We start from the raw sequence: 21556 nt of genomic DNA on the forward strand, positions 1-21556 counted from the left end.
ATTTTTGCCTTATTTATATTGAAAAGTTAACTTCTTAACAAACTTAAACACCAAAAGGAAATAATAATTTTAGAATACAGTTTAAAGCAAATTCTGAGTTATAATTAACAATTTTTTAGCTTTCTCAATTATCACTCCTGGTCCTTTTCCTCCTTTGCCCATTCTCAGTTTCAAACGTGAGCTGTGGATCATTTAGGGTGTTGCTGATCCCCAGCTGTCCCCAACTTCAGGGGTGCTTAGGTGTGAGAGCTCCAACAGCTTTTCTCTCCAGGCAAAAACTCTGGCTTTTCCATTCTCTTCTTCTCCCTGTTACCCTGAGGGAAAGACTGGCAGGGAAGAAGAGACAAATGTCGTGCATTCTTGTCTCTTCGTGGTGCCCTACACTGCCATCCATGCCTCACTTCTTTCTTCACTGGTTGTTTAAAAAAAAAAACCCAAACCAAACCCAACAATACACTTCTCTACATGGAGAGTTTATAAAAATCATGTCTTTCTACCTGTCTTGCTGTTTCTTTCTTTCTCTCTCTCTCTCTTTCTCTATCTCTGTCACTCTTCCTGCCGGAGGAAGGAATTTTTCTTTGGAATTTCTCTTTAAGGGAATGGGGTGGAACAAGATCTTCCTGTTTTCTTTCACAAGCTTTCTAGTTACTGATTTAACATCCTTGCCTGGCAGGTTCCATCAGGAATGACTTTGGATTTAGAGTTTAATTACAAAATCTATCCAACTAGCACAAGCAGAAAATAACTGAGTTTACCAGCATTTGCTTTCTTTATTTTTTCTCCTCATAATTAAAAAAAGCATTAATCATTTAATATTACCTGATATCAGGTTACATAGTGTATAAAATGAAACCATTTATATATGGCCCTTGTTCTCTAAGCACCTAAAAATCATGCTATGCAGACAAAATCACATATTATGCGGACATAGAGGCAGCAGAATATATAAATAATCAATTCTAAAATAAGTGTGAATATAGCCATTCTTCAAAGATTCTATTTCACTGACATTAGGCATGGTTGAGGAAGGAAACAGGTGGGGATGGAAAAAACACCAAGTTGATATATGATGGGAGGATAACATATATTTATATTATCATCCTTTGCCACATTTTGCTTCTTCTAGAGATAACATTTAGAATGATAAATTAGTTCTTACCATCATCTTTGTCAGGGATAATCGTAACCTGAGCCTCTGGGAACTCTGAACCAATTCTTCCGCCCATGGGCATGCTCAGCAGAACGTGAAATGTTTCACCCTCTTCATACAAAGAGTCGTCAATAATAACAATCCGGCACGTTTTCTCCCGTTCATCTTTGTCAAATCTGAGAACGCTGGTATGATCCTCAGGCCTGGATATGTAATCAGAATACGAGAGCACAGATGTTGGGACGGTCCCTGTTGCGGTTCCTGGGAAGAAAGAGTGGTCAAAAAGTTTCATGAGGAAAAAAAAATTTCTCAAAGCTGCTTTCAAAGACACAAATTTTCACATCCAAGATTTTACTTTGTCATTCCCAATGTATTATCACAATGATCAATTACTTCTTCACCTTTCCCAGTACATTAGTTACTATTCACAATTCTAAGGATTCTAAGCTGGCTCCAAGCCACTTAAAAATAAATAAGTACTACAGTCTCCTATTTTTCTTCCTCCTGAGTTCCAAATCAAAGGTACAATTTAAAGATTCCCTTGGAAATTATAAAAACATGCTCACAGATTAATAAAATATTATGGATGCCTGCTTTCACTTAAATGCAGCTTTTAAAAAGCTATACAGGAGCTTTTTATGTTCCTGTTAAGCAAAAATATTTCATTCTTAATAAGGTTCTTCAGATTATAATTCAAATTAAGGAATAATTTTGTGTTGTACAAAATCATTTTAGTTAGAACCGCTTTTTGGTTAGAAATGATTTAACAGAAAAAGAGGACAATTTTTTAACATAAATTTCTTTTACAGATTATATGCATAAATGCATTACTCGTGCATAAACAAATTATTTTGAAAGATGCTGTAACTAAAATTTAATATATAAGCACCTGAACTGTCATTCTTTGTTCTACTGTGTGCATAAAAATAACCAAATTGACTTTTTGTCTTCCAGAAAGAGGACATTATTTATTTCTAAGGCAAATACGTATTTTAAGGGAGCAGGAAAGGTGTTGGGTTAAATAATGAAGGCTATACCAGTGTGTTTTAGGAATCTATACTTAGTTAGAGTAGCCCCCAAAGATTTTCCTAGGAACGTACCACAAGGTTATAGGCAGTGAGTCGAACCCAGATGGCTAAGGGGGCATAAATTCCAATAATCTTTAGCTGTCTATATGATGGCCAGTAAGTGGTTAATCTCAAAATCTTGCCTCAGTGTAGTGGAACAAACTATTTCCTCTGGCTGCTTTAATTTTACTGTAATGATTTACCCTGCTAAGATATCCTCCTGGGTGAACTGGTTTATTCCTTCTACTGGAAGATCAAAACAGCCCAAGAATGCTAGAGAAAATCAGTACCTGTCAATGGATGATGGATTAGACCTATGGAAAAGTGAGCCACAAATCCAATATGAGTTGGTCCTGACTTTAAGCTCTAATAAATTAAACTAGAAAGACATATAAATACCTTGGAAAGATATTGTATTTGTCTTTAAGAAACAAAATATTGGTCAGGTGTAGTTAAACTATAAAATTTCAGATGTTCTCTCTCTCTATATATATATTCTCTTATTTGATCCGTACAACAATAATCTGAGGAGTTAGTACTATAGTTATAATATTGCTCAATTTATAAATAGGGAAACTGAGGCCCAGAATGGTTAAGTGATTGACCAGATTTTAAGTATAGGATACAACAATTGTTTTTGTTGTTCATTCATTTCAGTTGTGTCTGACTCTCCATGACCCCATTTAGGGTTTTCTTGGCAAAGATACTGGAGTGGTTCATTATTTCCTTCTCCAGCTCATTTTACAGATGAGAAAACTGAGGCAAACAGAGTTAAATGACTTGTTCAGAGTCACATAGCTAGTATGTGCCCAAGGCCAGATTTGAACTCAGGTCTTCCTTATTCCAGGCCTACCATACTATCCATTGCACCACCTATCTATATAATAATAGCAAACATTTATGTAGTGCTTACCGTGTGCCAGGCATGATGCTAAGCACTTCATAATTATTATCTCATTTGATCTTCACAATAACCCTGAGAGGTAGGTGCTGTTCTTATCTCCATTTTACACATAAGGGTCACACAGCTAGTTAATATCTGAGTCTGGATTTGAACTCAGATCTTCCTGACTCCAGCTTTCTATCCCCTGTACTACTCTTCCTAAGTCTTGATCCATCAAATTAGAGATATCAAACTCAAATACTGACTTAGGAAGCCACAAATTAACATTAATTATGTTATATTATATTTTTATGTATTTTGTTAAATATTTCCCAATTATATTTTAATCTGCTTTGGCTGCACTCAAGAGCATTGTCGGATACATGGGGAGCATGTTTGATACCCCTGCACTAAAGCTCACCATCAATAATCTACCATGTAGAACCTTCAAATTCCTTTAATTTAGAGTATTTTGTACCCAAGGCATTTAAGGTTGTTTGGAAAAGTAAACCTATTTATTCAGTAGTCCTAGATGCTTGGTAAAGAATGTCTCCTGAGCTTCATTACCCATTAGTCAAAAGGAAAGGCAGCTGCTCTTAGTGTAAACCTATCTGTGTCTTTGCCTTGAGAGGATTCCCTTTTCTTCCATCATTATTTGTACTTAACCTGACTTGTACTACCTTGTCGCGTGTAGCAGATCACCATTAATTCCTGGCTCACGTCTCCACTTCTCCTGATGGGGATGAACAATTCACCAATGTCTTCTTCAATGGTGTAGACAGACTGAGGAATGAAGACTGTTGATTCTGCAGAGATAACATAGAATAAACAGTCATTACTGCACTTCCCGAGATCATCACCTGTGAAACAAGCATCTTCCCCAGTGTTTGTTTTTGTTTTTGTTTTGCTGTTGTTCGTTTCATAATGTACTACAGAACAATAGTGAGGGTAGGGGGAAAGTGGGGGGGGGAGGAGACAAACATTGAAAACATACAAACTCAGTGCCAAAGCATCATCTCCTTGGGAGTTACAAAAAAAAAAAGATTTCTCTTTCATCTCTTCTGTAATCTCTTTTTCTCACTTAAGTAAGGGCTTCTGGCATACCTTCCCTGAAAACTAGTTTTGGCCTCTTGGCAGAGAATGAAACTTCAGCAAATTAATTTAATCTCTTTCATTTTGGATGTTGCATGCTTAGAGGGATAATCATGCAATGTATACTTTTTTTTTTGAAAGCAGAAATTCCTTTGGAATTCAGGACTCTATTCATCAGATATAAAGAAACATTTATTTGGACACTTTCCCTAGAAGAGTAACTGAGATATATACAAGTGTACTCATACAAATATAAATTTCTCTTTTTTTAATGGTATATGAAGGCTAAATTAAAAAAAGGATAATAATAAGAAATTTTCATACAGATGATTTAAATGATTTTCCAAGACATTTATTATATAGCACTGTAGTAAATGACTGTTTGACATAGTTACTTTAGAACTTATTGCATAAATGCCTTGTTGACAATTTTCTTTAAAAAAAATACTGAAAACAACTCATCATGTTCTCTTTGAGGCACTGTACCGCATGACTCTCTGATGGTCAAAGAATACTAGAAATACCACAGGCAAGAAAACAATACTTAATAGAAAATGTCACCATACTGATTTGACAAAATCTGTGGTCTTAAGATTTCACAAATATAATTTAAAAAAATTCCAGTTTTATTATCTGAATTGGTTTTACAGCAGTTGTTTTTATCTAGCTAATTTATCCCATATTCTTAGTTGAAAAGCATAAGACTATGAAATAGAATTCAGCTTTGAATTAACTATACTTTTATGAGTTAGGATTTCATTATTTCTGATTCCTTTTAAACCAAAAACTCACTCACAACGCTCAATTTCAAGGTAGAGATTTTCATCAAACTTTGCAACAAAAAAAGCAACACATATTACACAAAGTTGATATGTATAATGCTTTAGTAGTGTCGTTTTCTTTCAGCTGAATATAGGGAAAGTCATTCCATCATCAAAAGAAATTTGGTATTTGCCAGTGGACTTATTTAACTCTATCTTGCATGAAACCTGCAAGTCACACTTTGTACAGAAAATCCACTTGTTGGGTGGTATTTATTATAATTAACACACATTCAACTCATCTGTACTAGTCAGGCACGTATTTATAAAATTTACTTGAAAAATTCCGTGTGTTGGATTTTAATTATTAAAGCCCCATGTGGTTTGAGTCTTGCATATCACTTTCTTACCCTGGACCACTTAAGCCTGTAGAGTCAGGCAGGGCAGCACTCCTTCCATTTGTCAGTAGACTTGAATTATGAAAGAGAGTAAAGTAGGGTAATCTTTGTGGGGGGCCTTCAGCTCTGGAATTCACTCCTCCACTTGGTTTGACAAAGCCTGGGCTTACTGACCTTGAGGGCACAGTACCAGGCTTATCTATTCCCTTGGGCATTCTTTTATCTATAGGAAATGTGACTGGATGTGTTGAGGGAGAAAGTGGTGGGGGGTGTAGAAGAGGAAAGGTTGATTTGATGGAAATTTTTGTTACATTTTTCTGTACTTCACTTTATCATGAGAGCTGATAACGTCATGTGTGCAGCCTGCTTCAAGTGGGCATAGCATTTTGGGCTCATTTAGTGATGGTGTAAATTTTTTTTTTACAGCATCATGATCAATTTATCCTGAAGTAGGAATGCCTTGGAAGTCAAAGAGCAAAGACAAGAGTGGGGAAAAAAGAGGCCAATTTCAATTAGATTAAAAAGGGTTGCCAAGTCAGACTTAGATTCTGGAAAATTAGGAGTAGAAGCAGAAAGAAAATAATTAAAACACTATGTATCTAGGAACTGCTTCTTCTGCTTGAAAATAAGTGTTGCCCAGAAGATCTGCCACTGTTAGAGAAAAAAAAAATGGTGCTCAGTACATCTTGGTTAATTGAATGAGTGAATGAATGAATCTTTCAGTAATAGAAGAGGATGAAATGACACCATAAATATTATTGTTCCTTGTATTAAATGAAACTAAGTTACATCCATTGTTTTCTTTGTGAGCTAATGGGCATGACTGGAACAACATTTTCTGAATAGAAAAATATTTATGATTACTAGCACTGCCACTGTTTGTTACTTTAGGGTTCCAAGTGGTTTTTGGAAGCCAAAATAAAGTTGTTGTTAGCACTCTGAGAAGGAAACATTTCTCTCCGTGGAAGAGGTTCTTAACCTTGGTCCATTGGACTTAATTTCTAAAACAAATTTCCATGATTATATTTCAATATAATTGGTTTCCTTTATAAACTTATGCTACATTTAAAAGCATTATTCAGAGAAGGGACTGGTGGATTTCTCCAAAATCATAAAGAGTTCCATGACATACACGAAAAAGCCTTGCTCTAGAAGCTGACCAAATCCTAGCATATGAGACAAAGACAGATAAAGACAAACTCTACTCTGTAAAATTTAATAGGATAAAGTGAGTTCTTAAAAACTGCTGAGATGCAAGAAAAGAAATATAGTCTCATGACTGGTATTAAATTTAGTCCATTAAAACAACTTTCTGTAAATATTACAATACGTTTATATTGTGTTCTCATTTAAATCTGTGGACAACTGATGGTGAACACAGGATTTGTTATATATTTGAAAGCTAAACCTGAGAAAATCTATCAACCTGTATATGCCTTATTTTTTTCTCTATAAAGAGAAATAATCGTATTTATCAACCACAATGGAGACACAAATGAATAATAAATAGGAACATTGCAATAGAAATCTAGCATATACAAGAACATGCTGCTCCTAAGAGCTGTCTGGCTTAGCGTTGCATGTGCAATTCAAGAATAGCATGGAGTCTGAAGACTTTCCTCAGGTACTGTACAAACATGAAAACCTCTGATTGGTGAGTTCTTGCCTGACACCACCATTACATGAAAAACTCAGGGAACCCACAGTGTCTTCTCTCCTGGTTCCACCTTGCCTTCCATGTTCCCCTCTTCACTGCTCTCTTCAACAAACCCCTTTCTAGCTTCCTTTTTATATTGTCTTTCCCTATTAGAATATAAGCTCCTTGAGGGTAGAGACTGTCTTTTCGTTGCCTTGTATTTGTATCCCCTAGTACTTAGCACAGTGTTACATGTTTAATTTCTCTCTCTCTCTCTCTCTCTCTCTCTCTCTCTCTCTCTCTCTCTCTCTCTGTCTCTGTCTCTGTCTCTCTGTTTCTCTCTCTCTGTCTGTCTCTCTGTCTCTCTCTCTCTCTCTCTCTCTCTTTGTCTCTCTCTCTCTCTCTCTCTCTCTCTCTCTCTCTCTCTCTCTCTCTCTCTCTCTCTCATGTTGGATTGTCAAGGAATATATTTTATATCAATAAAGCCTGTATTTATTTCATGTAGCTTAAGTTTTCTTGAGAAGGACTTTTCCCAGCAGAATCATTTCCATTTGTACCTTTCTGTGTCTTATTAGAAACCAAATATTCTATAGCTAACAAATTTTTGTAACCTGTTTTTCCTAAGATTTCTTAATCACATAAAGCTGTGACCCACACGCTGCAATGAGAGTTCATGGATGTAGTTCAAAAGTAAAACTCCTGATGTTGGCAGGGCTGAGGTTCTGGCCTCCTTTCTTTATCACTTCTCTGTCCTCAGTTAGAATGAACTGTCGTTTTATCAGTTCTTGACACGTCAGCCTTCAGATTTAGCAGTGAACATGAATCAGCTTCTCAGTGTTTCCCCTCATTCTACATTCCCTACAGTGCAACAAATTACAATTAATTTTAGGTCTAGGGAGAAAAAAAAAACTCCTGAGTCATCTGAATTCTATGTCACGAACTTGAGATCATACAAGGTGCATAAAACTTGCCATCTCTTTTCATTAAATTACATTAGAGTTCTTGAGACATGCAAAATTCCACACTTCTGTGTGAATGAAGCTTATTCTCTGTTAAAAAATAATTAGTCAAACCAATACAGTCCCAATGAAAAAGTGTCTGAAGTGTGCAAATATGTAATCCATTAGCTCAAGACTACATATGTACACACATATGTGTCTATGTTTTGTCATCACTCTGCAAAAAAAGAAAATTCAATTAGTTCTTTCCATAAAGAGGTTAGAAGAGACTTCAAACACTCTAAATAACAGCACTGAATTGCTTAAATATTTTAGGTGATCAGTCCTGCTACAGTAGACTCAGCAAGGTTTTATTCTCCTATGCATAGAAAACCTATGCTTTGACTGGAAATGGTCTGACATAAAAAGTGAAGGAAGCTTTTCAAGCGAAATATCTATTATACCTTACATTCATGAATACAGACAATATTATTGATTGAATTTATAAGGAAGTATTTTTAAATTAAAATAAGTTCAGTGACGTTTAAGCCTCGGGGTCTGTATTTATAAATACGTTAATATACAAATTTAAAAGAGAAGAAAGCTTCATTTTAAAAATAAAGTAGAAATATTTTTCTACCTGTTTTTCTGGAAAATCAAAATGTGCTTATGTGTCTAAAATTGTCTATGAAATAAGGATTTGTCATGATATGTTTTTTTTTCCTTAAGAGTATTTGTTTACTTTAACAAAGATTAACAAAATCTCACAGACTCTTTGAGAAGTGAAGATATACGGCATTATCAGTAGTAAGTGAGGGGTGAGTGTGGAGTGGTAAGAATCAGAGAGGTGAGAAACTTTTTGAAGTCACACAGTGGTTGTGTTTAAAATGGTTATTCTGAGTAACAGAGTGAAACACTATGTTCTGTTTGGTAAGGGACACTGTTAAAGTCTATTCTAGAAATTAGTCTGTTCAGGTCATTTGACACAGTCAAATGGACAATTTGCCATTTGTTCTTTGGTGTGTGGGAATGCTTTCTGTACTTTTAGCATTGGAAGTAAGAAGGGGAAGATACAAGGAACAGCAGTACCTCGACTGGCCACTCCTAGGAATTCAACCTAGTGATCCCAGGAATTAGTGGGGTCTGATTTGTGGGATTCCAACCCAATCGGCAGATAATCAGTGTAAGGTGAGATGGTTATTGCATGCAGAGGCACTGTGGATAGAACACTGGACTTGGAATCAGGAAGACCTGGGTATTAATCTAACTTTAGACACTTGCTGATTGTGTGAACCTGGGCAAATGACTTTCTCTGTGCCTCAGCTTCTTCATCTGCAGAATAGGGTAGAATGGGACTTGATGACCTCAAAGGTCTTTTCCCAGCTTTAAGTTTTCATGATGCTAGGATCCTATGAATTGTTCAAGGGAAGAATTCTCATTATCTCATCTCTAAGTGAAGATCTAATCTTTTCAGGTTAGTCAAGGCTAAAGAAAACCTTCAGATAATACTGTTTGAAAATGTTTAGCTTTTGCCAAGCTAAGGAAGAAATCTACTGAGGCTCAATTCCCTCGTCTCCAAAGTGAGGGATGGGTTATCTCTTTCAGCTTTAAAATTCTATGATTCTCTATAAAGCAAAGGAAGAAACAAGGAGACAAGGCATTATTTATTGGACCAAAAGAAAAGTAGGACTCCAAACAGAAAGAGACAGAGAAGGAGAAAAAAGAAAAACATGGCAACATTTGTTAAATTTTATGTGGGTCTATAAGATAAAATGCATTTTCTTCATTCATCATTCCTTTTTAAATCATGCTCTAAATGTAATATGGAGTGGGGATAAATCAAGTTTTTCCTATTAAGACACTGACATTTACAAAGTGGTGGGTGCCATGTGCCTCCATTTTTTTTCCCCCATGTAACATCTGCTTTTCTTGCCCAAGTTTTCATCTAACAAAACAAATTTTCCTTCCTAAGACATAGGTAGTGAATCACTGCAAGATAACTGAGGCTTCTTAAGTCCTATAGTCCCATAGCTTCTTGGGTACCACATCCATACTTGGGTAATCATCTATGTCTGTGAAGGGCCAATGCTTGTGGCAAGTGACAGGTGCCAGTGGTTGACAACTGTTAGCGCCAGGGCTAGAGTTGCATAAGGCCATCTAAGTTTGAATCTATGTTAACCCAACTTCTGTCATAAAGAATTCTTAGGCTGGGGTGGGTTTCTAGAACCTTGTGTTGCTGTGGTACATGGTATCTACTACTTAAGGTATACAAAGGCTCAGGCATGCTTGATGACTAAGTTTATCCTTTGAATAGATAACAAAGTTCTCGTCTTCATAACAATTGGTTATGTGAACTCTATAGTACACTGATTTTTCAATTGAGGATGTCCTATTGAATCACAAAAACATTGGATCCAATTTTATGAAAGCCTGGGATTCTCCAAGTACTTGAGTAAAGAGGAAAATGATGTAGATATAGCTACACATAAGTAAGGAATCAAAGGACTGATAGTTTACCTTTGGGTGGCGAGAGGAGGACATGGGCCTTTCCTGATCCCCCTCCTCAACTGCTAGCATCTCTGTGCAAAATGGCTTTTATTTTATTTTCTTATTTTACTTTGCATATGTTTACATTATTTCCCTTGGTAATATGTAATTTCACTTTGATCTTTCTTGGTACCTAGCAGAGAATTTGGCATAGAGAGGTGTTTAATCAATACTTGTTGATTGATTGATATTCACAATTTGTTATGAAGAGACAGGCATGTTTTTGTAATGGAGTAGTGTTAAGGATTGGACTGCTGATTTCTATGGTGAGGGGACTCCTGGAGAGAACCTTCCTTTACCAAGGCAGGTCAGTAACTTCTTCACAATTAATGCTCTTATGGAATTGCTTAAGGCCCAAGTGGTTATGACTTGCCCAAAGTCACAGAACCAGGGTGTATCAGAGGAGGGATTTGAACCCAGGTCTTTTTTGGTTCCAAGGTCAATTCTCTATTCACCACAGAATGTTGCCTTTTGTAGTCTAGCAATTAAAAAAATGAAAAAAAAATCTAAGAAGTCATGTTCTGGGAAAGGAAAACATAAGAACCATGAATATTCCTCTCCACTCAGCATTTGTGTGGTCTGTAGCCAAGGCCTTATAACTTTTTATGAAATATGAAGAATTTAGACATGGACTAGCGTAAAGTAACCACAAAGACCAAAGGTTTGGGGAATTTGTTCTCTGTAGGATGGTTCAAAGGGTCATTTAATCTGATGAAGAAAGGGCCGTTGTGGATTCTATGATTTATTAATACGTGAATGGAAACTCTAAGGTGAATGGCTGTTCTCTATTTGTACTGAAGCAAGAACAAGAAAAAAATGTTCTAAATTGGAAGAAAAGGAGTACAATCTAGGCATTAAGCAGCACTTGCTAATTATCCAGGTTTCATACATGAGGATGCATTATGAAAAGTAGCCAAGATTTCCTTTGGAGATTTTGAAGGATGACAGACAATTAAGATGGTTTTAGGGTAGGTCCTCTTTGGATACAGGATAGAGGAGACAGACTCCAGATTAGAAAGCCTCTTTAGCTCACTTCAAGTCCTTGAATTCCATATGACTAGGGGCATTAAGAGGCAGCTGGAGCTAATGAATAGTAAGTAGGGCAGAATAAAATTGAATCAAATCTCTTCTTTCTTGATACAAGGAAATTCAGCCTTGTAAGTTAGCAACCAAGTATTCAGAAGTGAATTCAAACAAAACTTTAACACATGAGTGGACATTAAGGACAAATTAGGCTTTTAAATCAGGAAGCTTTGTTACATGGGCATTCACCAAATTCTCAGGACCAGATGAAAGCCTGGTTTATCCTTCTACCATGCTGACCAAGTCAAATCTAATGCTAATTGCCTTTTTATGGGATTCCAGAATATATTTGAACAGTGAATTTAACTAAATGAGAGGCAAGGTGGGTTTTTCACAAAAAATTAAGGTTGTAACAATACAGTCTCTATTTTCTACATGTAACTGTGCTCAGTTAACCGTCTAAAGCAGAGATTTCTTCATGACTCCTCTGGTGAGTGCACTCAGGTTGATTTTATCTTGGCAGAGGTTTAAGAGCTCTCTGATTGAGAAACCAAAGTGAGCTGGTCATTTAAAAACAAACCATGGTTTCTGACCGAGGGGATTTTAACTTCAGAAGAGCCTCTAAAAGGTTTCCATTAAAAAAAAAAAAGTTGGTCATCCAGAAGCTGCTCAAACAGCATTTTTAGGCAGGACTGAGAAAAAGGCAGCCCTGAGGGCCCATGAAAGTAGGAGGAGAAAGGACAAAGGTCAGAGGCAAGCACAATGTTCATCCACATTGACCACCATTGGATAAAAAAGTTGAAGTCCAAAGAAATTTAAAAGAAAGCTTGAAGCCATTAGAACTAGGGCACAGAGGGGATAGAATCATAAAAAAGAAAAGTGGAATATGTTTTGTATGTGCTATCCCACATTCCCATCAATATCAAAGAGAGTCTAAAATCTAGTCAACATTAAAACGAGCATTTTGGGGACAGGGTTATGGAATGAGTCTACACTCACGATTTATTGAAGAAAGTCCCTATACCAATACCAGTTGTCAGCTATTTCTTAAAATCTTAGAGTTGCCTCAGCTCATAGGTTAGTATGTGTCAGATTCAGGACTTGAATGTAGGTCTTCTTGACTCTATGGCTACTAGGGGTGAGGAACCTGCAGCCTTGAGGCCACATGTGGCCTTCTAGATCCTCGGGGGAGGCCTTTTGACTGAGTCAAGTTCTGCAGAACAAACCCTTTCATTAAGGGGATTTGTTCTGTGAAACTTGACTCAGTCAAAAGGCCATACTTGAGGACCTAGAGGGCCACATGTGGCCTCAAGGCCTGGTTCCATACCCCTGGTAGCCTTTTCTTTATTTATTCTTAGGTGACAAGGTGGATTGAGGTTGATCCAAGACATGTTGAAAGCTGTACTGAGTATATGAAGAATGAGAGCACAAAAAGGATGCTTTGTTAGATCCTACAATTAATAATAATAATAATAATGATAGTAATAGTAGTTAGCATTTATATAGTACCTGCCATGTTTCAGGCATTGTGCTAAGAACTTTACAATTATTTGGTCCTCACAATAAAGAAGGTGCAGTTAAACGTGTCCTCATTTTACAGATGAAGAAACTGAGGCAAACAGAGGTTAAATGACTTGCCCAAGATCACATAGCTACTAAGTGTCTAAGTAGCACACCTGTTTAATTCCCGAACCTGTGTCTTCTCTCAAGTTACGTAGATTTTAGTTTTTAGTCTAACTTAAAGATAATACATTGTCTTGTATTTTTCACAGTAGGATTTTTTCCAAGGAGCTCCAAGGCTGTCACACAGTAGGTGCTACACAAACGCCAGTTGTTACTATTATTATAAATTGCATTTTAGAACGTAACAGAACATCCTTTTGCTCTCTCATTCTTCGTGCACTTGGCATAGCTTTCAACACCTCTTGGACCAACCTCAATCCACTGTGCCACCTAAGAATAAATAGAGAAAAGGTTAGTCCTAGAGTCAAGAAGACCTGCATTCAAGTCCTGGCACTAACACATGCTAACTTTTGTGACTCTCGACAAGTCTCTTACTTTCTCAATACCGAGGTAACTCTAAGACTTCAAGTACTAGTTAGAAAAAAAAAATCCAAAGCAATGTACTATCCTAAAGTAAGGATAGAAACTAAAGCTTATGTAACTTTGGAGAACAGGTTCAGGAATTAGACAGATGTGCTTCTCAGATGCTTACTGGCTGTGTGACCTTGGGCAAGTCATTTAACCTCTGCCTCAATTTGTTCATCTGTAAAATGGGGATAACAACATCTACCTTCCAAGGTTGTTGTGAAGATCAAAGGAGACAATAATTGTAAAGCCCTTAGTACAGTGCCTGGCACATAGTAAGCGCTATATAAATGTTAGATATTATTATTATCATTATTATTCCCTGTTGCCTTTTGGGTAATACTTTATAGATTTACAGAGTCTTAGGTCTAGGGGCTAGAAGGGGTTTCAGAGGACCTCTTGTACAACCCTTTCATTTTATAAAGGAAGAAACTGGGGCCCAGGAAGATTCAGTGATTTGCCCAAAGTCGCAATTGAAAATCTAATTGATGAGACGTTAGAAATGGTAGGAAGGGACCTAATTTTCAAGTGGGAAATATCAGTTGGCCTGATTTACCGTGTATGTCACATGCCAAAATATCTCGTAAGTAATGATTTAAGGAAAACAAGCCAAAATGGAAAGAATGAACTGCTAAAGGAAAGAGAATATACGAATTACACCATATTTGTGGTGTACATAACTTTAAAAAATCAAATTCCACTTAATTTCTAATTTTATTCCTAATGTTTACTGAATACAGATGTGCTAAGTTCTTGCTATGGAAAATTAAAACCGCAATTCACTTTTAAGAACCTGTGAAAAGGAGTCAACTTTTAGAAACAACAGGAAAAGATATTAAATCCTCTTACCATCTCCTGGGTCAATAATTTCCACTGTTGTCACAGCAGGGAATTCTAAAGCAGCCATGACGGGCTCTGACAGCACCACCTGGAAGGTTTCTGACTGCTCATGTTCACCGTCACTCAGAATTCGCACTCGCCATGTGGCTGTGGTCTGACCTGGGTTGAATTGCACTTGTTTCTGTGCCTTTCCTTTGAAGTCTCTGTCTTTTTTTGCTGTGCCATCTTGTGTGCCAATACCTTTCAAAGAAACACTGCATTAGTTTTGCTTAACTTCATTTGAAATCATATCACTTGCAAGTTTTTCTACTTAGAATTGATTCATATTCTCTCTCTCTCTCTCTCTCAAGTCTGCAAAGCATATATCCTCAGTTGAGCCAGGGTGTTGTAAAACCCTTGAATGTAGGAATGATAGGTATTATCTTCATTTTACAGATGTGAGAACTAAGGCTACGAAAAGTGAAATGACTTGCTCATTGTAATGCAATTAGTAATTGTCAAAAATAGTATTTAGACTTAGATCTCTCCTAGCCTGGCACTCTGTCTCCTTTGATCTGGGCCCTCACAGGTATCTTTTCGTCCTTGTATGGCCCATAAATAGCACTTAGAAGGTCACTTTTACATTGTTGTTTGTCTTTAGTTCTCAAGAAAGACCATGACATCAGGAAGCTGTGAACATAGTAGGTGCTCAATATCAATATATATTGATTGATTTATCAATGCATTTATTGACTATCATGATAATAGTAATAGCCAGCATTTATATAGAACTTTCTATGTACCAGGCACTGTACTGCTTACATCTACTTTAAATGTTTTTCATTTGTTAACTTTAATTATACTGGTTGGTCAGATATTCATTAATTCTAGGATAAGAAAGAATATATGCAAATCTCTAAAGCCAAATAATTTTTCTTTTTACCTTATTCTTTCTATTTCTTCTACAGGAAGTAATGAGGTCCAAAGCTAAACTAAAAACCAGCCTCTTGTGAACCCCACCCACTTTTGTGCAGAAATCCATTCAAATGGTAAAACGTACACACAACAGAAATATTTCTGCCCAAACATTACCTGCACAGGGAAAATCAGTTGAGTAATTCATGAGCTGTGCTAAAGTTCATACTTTTCTCCCAAAGATAATTAATTGTTAAACAAAACCCTTTGGCCCTAATTAGGACTTGGAAGTGTGAAGGAGCCTCTGTGCACCTTAATGTGGGGCCTTTGATAGTTTAACATACTAGTGAAATGGGTGAAGTTTATACATATTCTATCTTGCTAATGGGGGCTGTGAATGAAGCAATTATATAATTACCACTGTGAAGACAACTATAAACTTAAGTACAATTCTTGAATTTTCTAACTATTCTCCCCAGACATTAACTGTGATGCCAAATATTTATGAGTATATTAGTAGGCTGCATAGGCCTTAGTGATAGGAGGTTTTGTTTTTTTTTTCTTTTTTCCTAGAAATATTTGATTAAGAAGATGAGATATCAGGAACATATAAAGGCTTGAGTCACACACCGAGAGAAAGGCAGCTCTTTGAGGTTCTGAAGACTAAAGGTCCAGTCTTATGTCTGAGCTTTACTTCCTGGCACTGGCACGCTAAATCCTATTCCTGTTTGCTCTGACTGACAAGGTGTGGGCCAGCAAGGGTAGGTTTCCAACTTTATATCACCTCAGGTTATTTAGTAACTCTGTGAGGTTAACCACTCACGGTGGTAGAGTCTTGTATCTTTGCTGCTGATGACATCTATGTCTATTGGGAAAAAAATGCTTTGTTCCAAATGAAAGCCATATAATCACACAGAACAAATATAAAGCAACCAGATATAGCATGAAACTGCTCATTGTTTTAACATTCAACCAAAAAGAAGCCAACATGTCAGAATGAACCAAAGACAATGTCTTGAAAGAGCATGTACTGAGAATATTTTGCAGCTGTTGACTTTATCGATTAAACACTAGTTGGCCATGTTGTGGCTGATAAAGATAGCTGCTCATTCTGAGAAAACACACAAAATGCAAACAGATACAAACATTCTAAGTGCTGCTAAAGAGACTGTTTTTAGTTCCTGCTTCCATTTCTTCTCCAGGCACAAAGTTCAAATAAAACCCAGCCTTGGATCTGTATCAAAGTGTGAAAAAGGAACTGTCCTGATGTGTTACTGCTATGTCATTTGGTTGTGACCACAGTCAGGAAAGAGATCTAAAAATCACTTGTGACTATATTGTCATCCAAAAGGAGCTCGTGGAAACAACTAACTACATGCGAGATATATAAAGGAAGTGATTTTCTTTTTAGCTACAAACTCCAACCTAAAGAGGAAACAGATGTATTCATTGTGTTATAATTGTCTACCAAGAAAAGAGGAAATGTTCCAAGACATCTTGGGGATAAATAAGATCATCAATAGTGCTGCTAGTCTTGTGATGATGGTGTCTTCTCTCAAATGGAATTGACCTTATTGGTTTTTTCTCCCTTTTTGATAGTTTGGTTGAGAGACCCTACATGAAAGGTTGGATGAATTACTGGATACAGTTCTGGACTTGGAATCAGGAAAATTCTGCCTCAGACACTTAAAAGTTATGTGGCCATAGGATGTGCTATAACCTTCCTCCCACCTCATTTTCCTCATCTGTAAAATGGGTATAATTATGACACCTATATTACAGGGTTGTTGAGAGTATCAAGTGAGATAATGTATGTAAAGTATTTTCTAAACTTAAAAGTGAGCTTTTCTTATCATTGTTCAGTCGTTTTTCAGTCATGTCCAACTCTTCTGACCTCATCTGGAGTTTTCTTGGCAAAGATCCTGGAGTGGTTTCCTTCTCCAGCTCATTTTACAAATGAGGAAACTAAGGCAAACAGGGTTAAGTTACTTGCCCAGGGTCACACCACTAGTAAGTCACGGAGGCCATATTTGAACTCAAGATGAATCTTCCTGACTTCAGGTCTGGTGCTCTATCCACTGTACTAGCTAGCTATACCAAAATGTGAGTTAGAGTTATCATTAATAAAGTTGGTCTTCTTATTCCCTTGAGGGAAAGATATTTATACAATTCAATGTGAGTACAAAACCAAATTACAGTTGATTGTGGGATAGCTTAAGAGCTGGAAGGAATCTTGAATATTACTGCCTTTCCTTTTTATCATTCAAAATGGATTTGGAGGCAGCACATCTCCCTCCTGATTTCCCCTGCCTTTCCTTGAATTCCAGCTAAAATCTCACCTTATACAGAAAACCTTTTCCACTCCCCTTTAGTTCTAGTGTCTTCCCTCTTCTAATTATTTCCAATTTATCCTGTGTGTAGCTTGTTTGTGCATGGTTATATGCGTAGTTTCCTCCTTAGACTGAGCTCCAGTGAAGCAGGGATTGTCTTTTACCATTCTTTATATACCCCTGCGCCTGGCACATAATAGGTACTTAATGTTGTTGTCCTTGATATCACTATATTGGAGTCAGGGCACAGTGTGTTTGGTTGTGGGTGAGCAGTCCAATATTAATTTAATAGGCACTACCACAGATTGGGCACAAGCAGTCCATTAGAACATTTAGAGGAGTGGTTCTGGATCTGCACACGTTTCCTTTGCTCTTCTGTGATTCTGCTTTGCTCATGGAGTACTGCAGCTTTTTTGATGTGGGCATCCCACACTGGATGTTCCTGTGCTAGTGTTTCCCATATCTCACAGTCAATGTTAGTGTTTTTCAGAGATACCTTGAGAGTGTCCTTATACTGCTTCTCCTGACTACCATGTGACCACTTATCTTGATTGAGTTCTCCATAAAATAGTTTTTTGGGGAAGCATAAGTTTGGCATTTAGACTATCTGGCCAGCTCAACGGAGTTGTGCTCTCTACAGTAAAGTTGAATTTTTGGCAGTTCAGCTCAAAAGAGGACCTCAGTGTCTGGTGCCTTATCTTGCCAGGTGGTCTTCAGGATCTTCCTGAGATAATTCAAGTGGAAGGGGTTCAGTTTCCTGCCAGGGCACTGAGAGACTGTCCAGGTTTCACAGGCACACAGCAGAGTAGTAAGCACGAGGACTCTGTAGGTACTTAATAAATATTTATTGACTGACTGACTTAAAGGACAAGCATCTGAATATTTGTTGAGTGAGTGTTTGAATTCTGGTTCTTATCACTTCTACATTGCAACTTTTCCCATTGTGGTTTCAATATATTGTAGGTTGGCATAAGATGGGAGTTTTGCAGAAGCCACAGATGACAAGTCAAGGTCAGCAGACACAAAAAAGTTTAGAAACTAAGAAACACATAAAATATATGTATAGTATTGTATAATATCAACAGATTTTATACCATAATACCACAATTATTTGGACTTCTTCTCTGGTACTAAAAGAGGGCCAAATTTTTTACATGTATTTTCCACTTAACCCCCATGATGTGGAAGGGATAAATGACTTATAGAACCACGTATTAACATTATCTATGTTCTGTTATGTTTTTACTTAGTTTGTCAAACAGTTTCTAATTTTTAAAAGTTTGATTCAGGGGCCCATGAGTCATGTGTTTAATACCTCTGGTCTGGACGAACTCAAAGGTCCCTTCTACCTTGAAAGTTATGACCCTGTGGTCTGTTGACCACCACACTACTATCGAAAGCCATAAACATGCCTTCTTTTCTTTCTGTTATAGTTGCATACAATCAAACACAATCTGATGGAAGAAGAGTGTCTTCCAACTAGCATTGGTCTTGTTCTGTATTTTTTTTAAATGCAAGAGATGACTAGGAGGCAAAGCATGACAGCTATGCAAGGCTCTACAATACCAAGAACACTTCCTTTGTCTAGTGTGCTTTTTTCCTCTGGAACTTGTAAGGGCTCACCTGAGCATTCAAGTGCAACCCACGACAGGAAGTTCCTCCTATATGCTTAATGAGTTACTACTGAATGGTTTTTGTTTGTTCATTATCACAGGAATGTTCACATAGATTTCACACAACTATTTCAACAGTTTCATTACACAGCTACATCCTAAAGCTTTCTAGATGTTAAACACAGAGGAAGTACACTGCCCCTACCATCTATTATATCTAAGCCATTTATTTCATTTTTGTTTTCAAGCCTTAATGTAGAAACAACTTTTCATTTTGGAAGTATATTTCTGAAGGCCACTTGAAGACAAGAAGGACGTATTTTAGAAACAGGTTTCTGATGTACCCTGTCTTTTTTCCCTGCCTTAGGGCCACACACTGAAAATAACACCTAACTATGAAGAAGATCCAGAGTAGGAAGTCCCCTGTGACTTGAAGCCCTCATTACAAATCTCATTGGGCAGTACTTCTCAAGACGAGCCATAACATTTAATCCTTAGAATAAATCTGTAGAAACATACTCATTGGCAGTTTAAGAATTTGGTTGATGCTATACATTAATACGATTTAGAAATGAACTAAGAAATTCCATTGAGATTCCCGTGCCAGGAAAGAAAGCACACATTTTCAACAAGAAATAGAATGGGAGAACCAAATTAACTTACTGACAAAAGAAGTTTCTCCCAAGTAACCTCTTCGTTTGAGGACAATATCCAGAAATTTGAAGTCTTCATTGACCAGATAGTACTCTTTTTCCAAGGAGATCCATGCCCAATTCAGATGAAAATGTTGGTTCGTCAACTTATTTCCTCCTAGAAGGTAGAATGTTAAAATCAAAACGCCATCCTTTTTCTGTCTATACATTCCTTAGATTTCAAACAAACACATTAAGCATGCACTAAGAATCACCGTGATTTGGCACAAGAGAGATACATATTACATGTAACATCTCCCTACAAAACAATCTAATATAGTTTTAAACTTATAGAATGTAAAAAAAAAACACATTATAACAACTTGCTATCCAGTTCCTGACTACCTTGCCTTACAGAATTCTTTGGTTCCCTTAGTAATGTGTCTTGGTGTATATAGTCCCCTATAACTTCATTTACCATTGAGTGAGCCAGTAAACGTGCTATTTGTTAACCCATAGCCAAGTCTCATTTTATTGTGTCTTTGTATTTCCCCCTCACTTCATCTGAGTTCTCTCTGTTCATTTCTTAAAAAAAAACCCCAACAAACTAGCAGATTAACACATTATGCTAAAATGGGAGCATTTGCAGAAAAACCAAGGAGAACATCATGGTCTGATAAGAAAAAAGAGGGAAGAGAAGCTGGGCATTTTTCAATATGTGTGATTGGCAGAATGAAATGATCATTATTTTTTCCCTAGATATAAATAAATAAAAATAACACCTAGCAATTGCTCTTGATATTCCAAGTATTATTACTACTCTGATGGAAGATTATAATTTCCTGTCATATATATGTACATATTTACATATATATATATATATTTTAAAAGAAATCGTTGATTTCTTCAATATGATTTTATTTATATTTGAAGATTAACATTTATTTCCAGTGGAAAAAATTGCCAATTTTTCATGAAAATCAATAGAAAAATGACTTAAAGATATTGAAGTAATGGAAACAATTTAGTAATACAACTATTCTGCAAAGTGATGGACAGGGAATAAGTCTTTGTGTTTTGTTATTAATAATTATTGAATTCTTCAATGTTTTGCTTTATTTCATGTGGTCTTAGAACATTGTAACCAAACATCATGATGCAGAAGTGCATTCCAAAAAGAAGTAGGAGTAGTAATCACGATCTCAGACAAAGTTAAAGGTAAAATAGATTTAATCAAAAGAGAAAAATAGTGAAACTACATTATATGCTAGGTATATTAATCAATGTTGTTTTAGTTTATTGAAAATAACTAGACAGTATAAGGTTGGAATATTGCTGTGGTATAGCAAATGATGAGTTGATGGGCTTAGAAAAATAGGGAAAGACTTGGACCTATGAAGGAAGATATTATCCAGCTTCAGAGAAACAGAGGAAAAACAAGTATAGTGTGGTCTTACATAGATGCATATGAATGTATATGTCTACAGATGAGTATGATTATAGATATCTAAGTATATGTATGTGTATGTATATGTATATGCATGTGTATCTATATATGTTGTGTATATGTATATATGTATGTGTAAGTATATGTGTATGTGTATACACATATTGTAGCCTTCTTCGGGGAGGGGAGAGGAAGCAGCAAAAAAGAACAAAGTAAA

General features: G+C 36.5%; 1 protein-coding gene across 1 annotated transcript in view; it reads right to left on the reverse strand.

The window, feature by feature from the left end:
• FREM2 (FRAS1 related extracellular matrix 2) overlaps positions 1-21556 on the reverse strand; it is a 210895-nt gene that overhangs the window by 92154 nt on the left and 97185 nt on the right. Inside the window, 4 exon segments of the mRNA XM_020969996.2 lie at positions 1160-1411; positions 3781-3906; positions 14433-14663; positions 19924-20070. Of these exon segments, the coding sequence (XP_020825655.1) occupies positions 1160-1411; positions 3781-3906; positions 14433-14663; positions 19924-20070 (756 nt within the window).

The sequence above is a fragment of the Phascolarctos cinereus genome, unplaced genomic scaffold (genome assembly GCF_003287225.1).
Source record: "Phascolarctos cinereus isolate Bilbo 61053 unplaced genomic scaffold, phaCin_HiC Scaffold_726;HRSCAF=1367, whole genome shotgun sequence".
In the NCBI taxonomy this organism is placed as follows: Eukaryota; Metazoa; Chordata; class Mammalia; order Diprotodontia; family Phascolarctidae; genus Phascolarctos; species Phascolarctos cinereus.